Source organism: Pecten maximus, chromosome 10 (genome assembly GCF_902652985.1).
Source record: "Pecten maximus chromosome 10, xPecMax1.1, whole genome shotgun sequence".
Classification (NCBI taxonomy): domain Eukaryota; kingdom Metazoa; phylum Mollusca; class Bivalvia; order Pectinida; family Pectinidae; genus Pecten; species Pecten maximus.
This window is the reverse complement of record NC_047024.1, coordinates 17,823,064-17,834,432: the sequence shown is the minus strand read 5'-3', so window position 1 is coordinate 17,834,432 and position 11,369 is coordinate 17,823,064. Positions and strand designations below refer to the sequence as shown.

Here is an 11,369-nt window from a genome sequence, read left to right as displayed (position 1 = left end):
AGTCAATGCTAAAAGTGCTATACCTTGTCATGTCATTTATGTAATCACTATCAACTACAAGAAACTCAACCAAGTGGTTTGGTTTGTTTTTGTTTAACTTCCTATTAACAGCCATGGTCATTTAAGGACGTGCCAGGTTTTGGAGGTGGGGGAAAGCCGGAGTACCCGGAGAAAAACCACCGGCCTACGGTCAGTACCTGGCAACTGCCCAACGTAGGTTTCGAACTCGCAACCCAGAGGTGGAGGGTTAGTGATAAAGTGTCGGAGCACCTTAACCACTCCGCCACCGCGGCCCCTCACATCAACCAAGGGGAGATCAGCCTGATGATAGCTGATATACATAGACATTTAGCCCAGTCTGCTACATATCAGTCGATAATCAAACCAGTAATGATACGTAAGTAACTTGTACTTATACATGTAATGTGAATTGTGACTTTATCTCAGCATATTCATTCCAATAGATATTTCAAAATATGATTACCTATCATATACAACAATGCATTATAATTATATATTATATTTTGAGAACTTTTTTTATATACATAGATAACCGGATAGACACACGGTGAATAAAATCACGGTTTTGAACGTCGCATGCGTATGCAAATACCATTCAAAACTGATTTTAGCTTGAATTTTGATTTGTACACACATTATATTAAATCAGAAAGGCACTATCAACATTTGGTTATATTTTGTAATATAAAACAACTTGTACTTAGTTGGACACGATGACAGAGATGTAGATTTGATAAATTAACAGTCGGTTACCTTTCGTAATTTTTGGACAAAGAAGTGTTTATTGTAAGACATATTTAAAATCAAAGTGAATAATTTTGATTCATCGGGTAGAATACAAATTAATTTGTATGTTCCGGCTGCAAAGATGCAACGAATGAAAAGATATTGAACCAAATCATTACAGACTTATGAAGTATTTTTTATAGAATATTTTTTTGATAGAAATGGAATCATTATAGAATAGAAGGATTTTTGCACAAACATACCTAATTTACCATTTGAATGGATTATTGTTAATGGCATAATTGTCTTATGAAGATTCATACCGATATTATTTATATAGGATTCAAGGTCTCCTTCCTTTGTTTACTTTGTATTTACAATCTTGTTAGTGTAGATAAATGATATCAGTTCATAGACACAGGCGTGCGTTACGATGTATGGAAGGGTCGTATTGGGTAAATACGCACAATTTGAACACCTACCATCTCACTCCATCGGGTAATTTCTGCATTCAGGAGACGATATATTTACCATATGTATGTATCGTTATCTTCTTTATGACCACTGGTCATTTCGTTCGAAACTGACCACTGTAAAAACTTGACTGTGAAGAGGATAACCATGCATAGTAACATGCGCCTGTGTACTAAGGGTCGTGTTCAGTTACCAGCACGCCGCACTTCTTTTGACCTCAATTATGTACACTACCTCTGCTATAGTGTTTGCCTAAGATACCCCTTCCTTTAATGACGGAATATACAAACAATAGTTTTTAGATTATTGTTGTAACTATTGAATCTTATAGAACAAATTGTCTAAGGTGGTTTACTTGAAGATATCGCAGATATCCGATAACTGAATTGTTTTGTTTGTTTTCTTGTTCACACAGCGCCTAAGGTCATATGAAAAATGTTTGTTTGTTCACACAGCACCTATGATCATATGAAAAGGAAATCATCATTTCGATTAAGATCCGTTTAAGAGCTATTTCGCAAATATGTCTTAACTACGCATGGTAGCAACTGATCACAGTGCAATATTTTGACAAGTAGTTGACATCTATGCCCAGGGACCTCATCTAAAACGAAAGGTATATGTAGGGACGAAGGTGAAATATTAGAATTTCCAATAATAAGGATATCATTCGTATATGTTATAGGAAACTGGCGGAATGTACTTTTATTCTTCAACTGCACCCTTGGATATGGTTTGTATTTTAACGTTGACATCTTGAGTGCACTACAGAAGGATCTACAGGGTACGGATGTGAGTTGATTATTTCTTTGTAATATATTTTGTATACATATGTTCCATGTCCTTCGGTCAGTAAGGGGAATCGTTATTGTAGAGCTAGATATAAATATATGAACAATCATCAGTTTACCTTGCCAAACCTTTTATAATTGACGGAATATATGTGTTTTTTGCCTCTCCATTAGGTTTAGACCTCTTAACAACCCTATGGAAAGCTTTGCTTTCCGCGTAAAAACCTCAGTTCTATACGTCTGGCTATTATTAGAGTTTTAATGTTTTACATCATATGTTATGCTCATTTCAGTCGTTTTTTGCATTGACCTTAGCATTCTGTCACCAATTCAAAACGTTAAGTTGCAAATTAATTGGCAAAACTGTCATCGTAAGAACTGTTCATAAAATACAAAAATCCATATGAATTGCAAACTAGATATGAACTTGATAGCATGCACAGTGTCTGCAAAAAGTGGTGAAAATTGTAAGATAAGCATTTTAGTCCTCCCAGGCACGCATCGGTGTCAACGCTTTGGAAATCTGGAAGGGAAATTAGGAAAATCATTATTCATAAATATTTAGTTTCGGTATGTTTAATTGAAGATATACATTAATATAAATTCCGATACTATTTGAAGGACGATCCAATCATGTATCAGTCTTCAAGCAATTTATTTCTTCTGCTAGAAATTACACAGAATTAATTTTTACTTGTCGAACATTGATAATTGACGGACTATTTTATTACTCAAAATATTTAGGGCACTTAAAATTGTGTCTGCTTATTTCTGAAACTACGTAAACATTGATAGTTATACCACTAATGAAAAAAAACTCGAACTTCGCTGTTAATCAAAGATTTTAGATCGCTTTGTTAACTTTTGACAGACCGGAAGCTGTGAGAATATTACCTCCAATGTCACGTGCTGTTTGGACTGTGTGGGGCTCGGGCCTGACCGTTACAACCAGCTCTACGCAGCGTACGCCTGGATGTAATTGAGTATAGCGGAATCATAATGGAAGAGAACTGTATCATTATTGCAATTAGCTTGTCTATTTATATATAGTATGAAAGATTATCAGATTTATTTATCAATAGATAAGTCACTACATTTTATTTCATTAGTTATTTGTGTAATCAGCATTTATAAAGGCTGGCGAAACTAATAGCATTAACTATAACAAAAATGTATTTGGTTTCCGTCATTCTCCATTAAGCAAATCCGTCAATCAATTATTAATCTATTCCGCAAATATGTATGAATGTTTGGTACATTTGTTTCAGTTATTATATTATTTTTTTTCTAACCAGGACTGCCGCCACAGTTATACCAGGAGGTTATTTTGTTGACAGAGCTGGAATTCGCGGTAATTCAATTTGTTTACGAGTCAAACACATTTTTGATCCGCACATTAATGTCACATTATATATTTTATATTATATTAAGCTTTTTAACGACATTTTATTACATTGATAGAAATATGCAACAGGCATACAACGCTGGTGGTATTTTGACGTTGTAAATTTCTTAAATCGTATGTGTAAATGATGATATGAGTGGATTCCTCCTTACTTGTACGGAAAGAGTATGATTTTTCTAGTGGTATGGAAATTAAATTGAATTGATAATAATGAGATATTAATGAATTTAAACGCATTTGATCCTCGATATGTCTACATGAAAACATCGTCTGTTTCAATTAATAAGTTCCTTTTGCCTTGAATGTTAAGAAATGTGATTTTTATATGTTGAAAATCGATAGGAAATTATTACGATAATGATGAGTTGGTGGAAGCAATCGTCAATATCATCTTCATAATGATTATTACATCGACAAAAAAATAATGTAAGTGACTTTATGAAATTTATTCAACTTAAGAGCCGTCTTCCTGAAAACCCGACAAACATTTTTCACGTGATTATCGTAGATCCAACGAATTTCAATAAAGTTAATACTCTTGTATTACTGTAGTGTCCTCCATCTTGTCGACTAGTGTTGCCTGGTTAGGGACTGCATTGTTTGCCTCGGCTGTAACAGGACACATACGGGGAACCTCTGCCATGTTTCCGTTGATGTTCTGTAGTCGTCTGCTTCTTGGAGCAGGGACGGGGACGGCTTTGAGTAAGTACAAAACTTTAACTTCTACATCAGTATCGATAATTGCAATAACTGAAAAGAAATCACATTAACTGTGACATCTTAACCATGTGAATCAAGTCACTATTTACATATTAGATGTTTTATTTTGACAACGAGCATTTGCTGATGTTGAGTATTTTTTACATCATCAATATTGCATTACAGCTTGTTACAAATTAAATTGATTCATTCACATAATTATTTCATTTTGGTATCCCACAAAATCATTCGCGACTAATAGTGAACCGACCAAGTGCGTCCTGTGCTTGAATGAAGAACATTATAGTTCTAATCCGCGGGTGCATATATGAAATGGCATACATATTGATTAAAAGTTTGACATATAAGTTGAATCTTAAATGTATGCTTTACGACTGTACTTATACAATTGCCATGTGAGCAGGATGAATGTCAAGTCGTGTTTCGCAATTTTTTGCTGTGTTTTTGTGATTAAATGCATAGCCTCTTGATACTTGAACAATACCGTTGTGAAACATTTCGAAATAAACTTTTTATAACAAGTAATTAAAAGTAAATAAGGATAATATTCAAGATACGTACCATATGTTGTTATTACTGTTTTAGTTGTTCAAGACCGCGTCCTGGGTATGTGGTTTGCCAATAACCTTGCTGTTGTCTTCAGCATCAATGTAGTAGCTCTACGCCTCGGAAATGTCTCTAACTTTCTCCTCACTGCTAACATCGCGAACTGGATTGGCCTGCCAGGCGCCCTCTGGGTTGGTTAGTTGTGATAATTATGACAAGCATCCTTAGAATCGATTAGTACCACTTTACTACGTGCCATTTGCACTTGGTAATAAAAGTGTAGTAATTAAATTTCACACAAAAAATCTTGTGAAAAAAAAACCAGAAAACTTTACTGCTTACTGATCTCAGAGGGAAAATTTACTAAAGATTTCTTTCCTGCTTTTCGACAAAGACAAATTACTTTTGACTTCATTGATCAAAAATTATGCTATCGTATTGGTAAAATACTAAGTAAGTTATCAAGTAGATATTTCTGAAATTTTGCCCGGATGTTTACGTTATGGTCAAGGGTCATCGATTCCTATACATAATAATGTTTTTCCTACTACTAGTATATATGCAATATTTATACAGAAATCATCTAAATGTGTGACATATGCTACAAAATGACAAAGTTTTAGCATTGAAATAGAAATAAAAACATAAAAAAGATAAAGGGGTCGAACTAGTGACATTTTCTAAGGGAGATTATTCATATGTGTTATCCGTTTATTTGAAGAGAAAAATGCATTCAAAAGAATCAACTTAATCTGTTTGGAATCAAACGGCATATACATTCTTAATTATATAATATGCTTACATTTAATATAATCATTTTAAACATCTAGGGGCAGCACTTTGCGGTACAACGACTTTGAGTGCAGTGTTTTTATCGTTGCTTGATTACTATGGAAAGAAGAATTCTGACAAAGAACTGACTTCTATTTCCGAAAAGGCAGAGGAAGCGGTTGTAAGTCTACCAAAGATACACCCTAATATATATAAATTATCTCTCGATAGATTGTCCGGTCTCCCTGCTACTTGTTACTAGTTGTTTCAGACAGAGTGTAGTTGCGAGATGTTTATGCAATATAACTTAGAATATACAGTTATGATAAACGTTGATGTATGTACTATCCAATAAAACAAACACTGCAATCATTATAAGAAAATATGATTAAGAACATTTCTTGGTCAATTTTCTCTTCGAACTATTTTGTTTAGTGTTGTCATCATTGGTACCACATAGCATTTCCAGTATAATATGGCTGTTCTATTTAAATCACCGCTGTTTATACGATGTGTATAAGATATTGTTAAATGTTTTATGAAATGCCGTGCTTACCAACTATGAATCTATAGATAATGCGCACCAAGGAAATATGAAGTTATTGCAATGTTACATGTAATATACTTCAATGAAAGTACAGAAAATAACAAAACATCCTTATTTGGCAGAGCAAACGACTATGGATATGTAAACTGTAAAACTCGTCAGTTAGAGGATGGAAATTAAATTATCGAAATAAATACCGTATATCGGGTTTTTTAGCGTATGCCAAATTTCGCGTTTTCTGTACAAAATGACACATTTTATTTTTAGCGTATTTCATTTTTAGCGTTTTCACAACCTGTAATTCAAATTTTAGCGTATATATATTTCATATACAACAAAAACGAAGAAGTACAGTAATAATAATTTATCTACAAGTTTGTTTGCTTCAGTAAACTCAGGTCTGTCCCTGACCGGATTTTCTTTGTCCTTCCGTGTAACGGTTACAAATCGTAGCATGGCCATGTTTCACTTGGCAATGCCACTCTAAAAAACCCGATATACGGTATATCATTTGTGTAGATTTATAAATTCCCATGCTAATTATAGATCATTATAATACAATAACCATATTAACGCTATCTCTCCTGTGACTGTATTTTTCAACAAAAGAAATCCTGATCCTTTGGCAAAACGACATAGTTGCTCAAAAAAAATTCAAATGGAAACAATTTGCATGGAAACTTAGCAGTTCACAATTTTGATTTTTTTTCCAGACCCTTTGTAGACAAATGAAAAATGTCCGTCTCCTACCTAGATCCTATTGGCTCTTGTGTGTAACAGTGGTGTGTTACTACTCCGCTTATCTTCCCGTCGTCAGTAATGGCAGGTAGGTTGACAAAATATCATGAATAAATATGTGAGTTTCCATTTAAGAACTTTCTTAGTTACTGTAAACGTGGAAATTTACGCGAGGGGGAAATTTACACTTATTACACGGAGTCCTTTTGATCGCGAAAAGTATCCCAGCGCGTATGGTTTACATATCGAAATCGCGAAATTAACCCCCCGCGAAAATATCCACGTTTACAGTATTCGGACTATGTTGTATCTATTCAGATTTCATATTTCATACTCCCCTTTGTATAATCGTTATATTACTGTGGTTTAATGGACTAGGTTGTTTTAACAAATCAAAGTATTGTGCAAAAGATATTTAGTACAAAAACAAATAAAATGCATTTTTCAAAACACATTTACAGCTAGATTGAGTGACGTGCAATCAAAATGAATGAACTGCATCATACAGCTGTTTCGTCCTTCTAAAACTCGCCGGGGGTTCTTATGGCTTTGAGTATGCAGGATTTAAGATGAGTTGCTAATTCGTTTCTTTAGTTACGTTGAAATGTTTTTGGGCCATTCATGTCTCCGCAGTAAACTGTCACCCAGACGAAATCGTAATAAAAACTCAAAATGGATCAAATAAGGGCAAAATATGAACATTACTACACGTTTAAATAGAAGAAGATGACTTGCTATAAGTTTTCTTCCGTCTTAACATGTTAAACACACATTCGCTTCAGGAGACATTTTTGCAATCACAAAAAATTCTGGGTAATAAAATTTGAAATAATGTTTTGTAGCAAGTACATCCAGGACAGGTATGGATACTCCAAAACCAGCTCCGCGTATTATGTTGGAGCTGTGTACGATGTGTCCATCATTATCCCAGCATTCCTTGGACTATTGTTGGTAACTATGTGAAATTCAGCCGATATATTTTAAATGTCCTTAAACAAAATTAGATAAAAATAATATTTTTCGCCACGGGTATTTTGGACACGACATCAAATTCCTTATCGAATATAGGCAAGCGGGTCGATTCCAAGGATACGGTAAGGATCAAACATAGAAGAAAAGGCTCTCCTTCACAGTAGATTCATCAAGAGGTCGAACCTATCGAGTCAATGCCAATTTATGGAATAAGCCGGATGGAATATTGTTTTCAAGAATATACTACATATTTGGTGGAATAAGTCGGATGGAATATTGTTTCCAAGAACATACTACAGTATTTGGTGGAATAAGTCGGGTGGAATATTGTTTCCAAGAACATACTTAGTATTAAGTGAAATAAATCGGACGGAGTATTGTTTCTTAGAATATACTTAATAAGTCCGATGGATACCGTTTCAAGAAAATGCTACAGTATATGGTGGCATGAGTGAAATTTAGTTATTTCATTTTTTCATGATTATTCCTTAAATGAAGACAATAAAGATCACATATTAAAATACAGTCTCTGTATTTATACAAACAATATACAATTAACAAATATGTGTCACCCTATCAAGACTCATAGACATTACCAAATTAAAAAGAAATTGACTCACAAAACATTTTCCTAATACAAAAATAAAGTTCCATACATGTGTTTGGTATTTCAGAAAAGGTTCCGTTGTACTGGCATACTGTTGAGCTGTTCCGCCATATTGACTGTACCGGTATACATGTTACTCTCATTCTGTCCCAGAATCCATCCGTTAGTGCTGACAATTTACCTAGGAGTCACCTACACTACATATGCTGTGAGTATTAACACGACTCCCAAAATCTACATCTGATAAAAAAAAATGTCAATATCTTCATTATTCGAAATCTATAGCAGTCTTGAGTAAAATAATATCATCGAGTTAACAAATAAATCCAATAAATATACGAAATTAGGCGGAATATGGAAATACATGTATAAATATCTCACAATCTTGTGAATATATTTTAGATACAGCATATGTATTGCTAACCCTTAACCTTTGTTAAAATCATCAAGAGTATAATGTGACCGGGTGGGGTGTCCTGCTGGGTGTCCAGCCTCAAAAAACATACATACACAACCACTACACGCATGCATGTTGCAAGCACGGGAGGCTGTCCTTAAATGACCTTAGCTGTTGATAGGACGTTAAACAAATCAAACCAAACCAAAACAAGAGACGAGATTCTAATGCATAACTTTTTGGTTTATTACCATCCATGCCGTAAATACGTATAGTGAAAATGGAAGAAACCATGTTTTCTGTAGTTCTCTCTTTCAGGATGATAGCATTTGCATTAGTGACCTTTAAATATAAAATATATGCTAATGAATTATTTATTCTTGTATTTTATAATCAAACGAAGCCATTTAAATTATCCTTTTAATAACCGCTTATATCAAAAACAAAATTCCCATACAGGTGTGTGTTTGGCCGTGTTTTGCTATGTTGGTCAGCCCTGACACATTCGGAACTGCTGTAGGAATCGCCATTTTTATACAGAGCGGAGGGGTGGGAATGACGAATCTTGCTGTAGGAAAAATAATGGGAGCAACTGAAAGGTATATCATGTCGAGTCACTAGGAGCGATAACAGGACTCTATACCGTGTAGCAGTATATAACTCTCGTGTTATTTTTAGAATTTTAATGCAAATACGATTCAGACACTTACTACCTAACTTGGTTATAGTGCTGTTGTAAAGAATTTTGTCTACGATGATACGAAATATACGTGTTTGGATGTGTCGTAAATGGCAGTATAAATGTAAAAAAAAAATTGTTGAAACAATTTTCTACTTTGAGCAGTAGTATATAAATGATATGTCCAAAATATGTTAGCAGATATTAACAAAATACATGTATGTTTAATAGACAGGGTTTCTTTAAATCAAAGGATTGTACCAAAGACACAGGGTTCTTCAGCACATTCCAATAGGAAATTGAGAGTTGATACACTAAAGCAAATTCAATTAAGCTTAAACAAGTAATGTGCAGATCTGGATACAAAAAGAATTCAGTGCGTCAAATTTGAGGCAAACTTCTCCTCATTTTGCATACAAACACCAGTTAAGAATATATTTATTACCAATCTGAAAATATCAACAGTCATAACTTTTCATGTTTCAGTGTTGACACCGTGGAACTTTTATCGAACTATAGGACAGTGTTTTGGGTACTGTTTGCACTCTCTATTACTTCCGCTGTATTCAGCATCGCCACCAATATGGCGGACAATCAGCAGGTGAGAATAAGTAATTAATGTATTTTATTTGCACGATAATTCGTCTTTAAATATATCAACTATATAGGACGTATCTAAAATCAGCTAATGGGTACCTATGTAATCATATGATTGGTTGACATAATTGCACTAGCAATACGGTAGTAATGAACGTTACTTACAATTTCTATAGGAGAAATTCGAAAACCACTGTTATATAATGCCGATGATATTTGTAATATTTATCAGATGTAAAAACCTGCTACATAATGTAGACAAATGTTTTTTGAGATAAAAATGGCCACCTATAATGACGTCACGTCCGTTGACATTATAACGCGTTTTCGTACTTCTCTATTATGCTATCAGCATATATGATTGGATAAATTCAATGATAATCTTCAGCATAAAATGGTACACAAAGTTAATATTGCCGTATCAAAGGCGTTAATATTGATCCGGAAAAATATTTTACCTTGTTGCTATCAAATAATATGAAAATAATTTTCTTCTTTTTCAGGACAATGTACTTAACCCTTTCCTTAGGAAAGACACAGTGACAATTTCAATCAATAATGAGAATGCGCCACTCTTGCAGCCCCCTAAAATTGAACCTAAATATGAACCCTCATGACTCAATCTATATATAGACAACAATAAGACAATCTATATACATATCATATATAAATATATATGATTTGATATGCATCATTGATATACTGATTCTGCAGTTATCTATTTCGGAATTTGATTAAATATTTTAACGGCAAATGTTTCTAAAGTTTCAAGAACATTATTTATCTGTTTTACATGGAAATTGATATGAAAGACGACCTTTATATCTTGATAATGAATTAGTCTGTGTCCATACCTGTTCATGTCTATAATACCATCCTATTTGAATCTTTGTTGCCCATTACGTCTGCAGGTCAACTGATCAAATCACTCGTACACATATTAATTTCATTTACAACTATTTTTGATAAAATTATTTGACCAATAGGTCAATGAAAAAATAGCTAAACATTGTTCTGATTTTTTTAGTCTTAATTTATGGATCATTTACATCTTGTATTTTCCATACGTAACATTTTTAGACGAAACATGAATCTTATTTATAAAGCGCTTATTTGAAATGCTATTATGTTTGAACTATTGGCAATATGCAATAAAGTAGTTTGTTTACTAGTCGGGCGTCAAACTGTAAATGATATGTTTTTATAACTGAACAAATGTGTTAGTGATTGTAAACAACCTTATTTTAGTGGGTTATTTTCCTTAGATCTCCGTCATTTCACATACATTTCTACACATTACGTTTACATTGAGTCACAGCCAAAAATAGTAATTACAGTGTATATTGAATTTGCTACTAGTACACAAAAATATACAAAC

General features: G+C 33.6%; 1 protein-coding gene across 1 annotated transcript; it reads left to right on the top strand.

The window, feature by feature from the left end:
* The first annotated feature begins 1,180 nt into the window (after positions 1–1,180).
* LOC117336553 (major facilitator superfamily domain-containing protein 1-like) lies at positions 1,181–11,270 on the top strand. Its single transcript, XM_033897164.1, has 13 exons — positions 1,181–1,202; positions 1,907–2,013; positions 2,884–2,987; positions 3,308–3,363; positions 3,970–4,119; positions 4,723–4,878; positions 5,514–5,635; positions 6,715–6,827; positions 7,582–7,690; positions 8,386–8,526; positions 9,175–9,314; positions 9,881–9,995; positions 10,495–11,270. The coding sequence occupies exons 1-13, from the start codon at positions 1,181–1,183 to the stop codon at positions 10,606–10,608; spliced, it is 1,449 nt and encodes a 482-aa protein (XP_033753055.1). The 3' UTR covers positions 10,609–11,270.
* The last annotated feature ends 99 nt before the right edge of the window (positions 11,271–11,369 follow it).

Bases quoted from the DNA above. Each gene is read 5' to 3' on its own strand.
- LOC117336553 (XM_033897164.1), top strand. From the start codon at position 1,181: ATGTATGGAAGGGTCGTATTGG. The intron at 3,364-3,969 runs GTAATTCAATTT...GTATTACTGTAG, and splicing joins TGACAGAGCTGGAATTCGCG to TGTCCTCCATCTTGTCGACT. The intron at 6,828-7,581 runs GTAGGTTGACAA...AATGTTTTGTAG, and splicing joins CCCGTCGTCAGTAATGGCAG to CAAGTACATCCAGGACAGGT.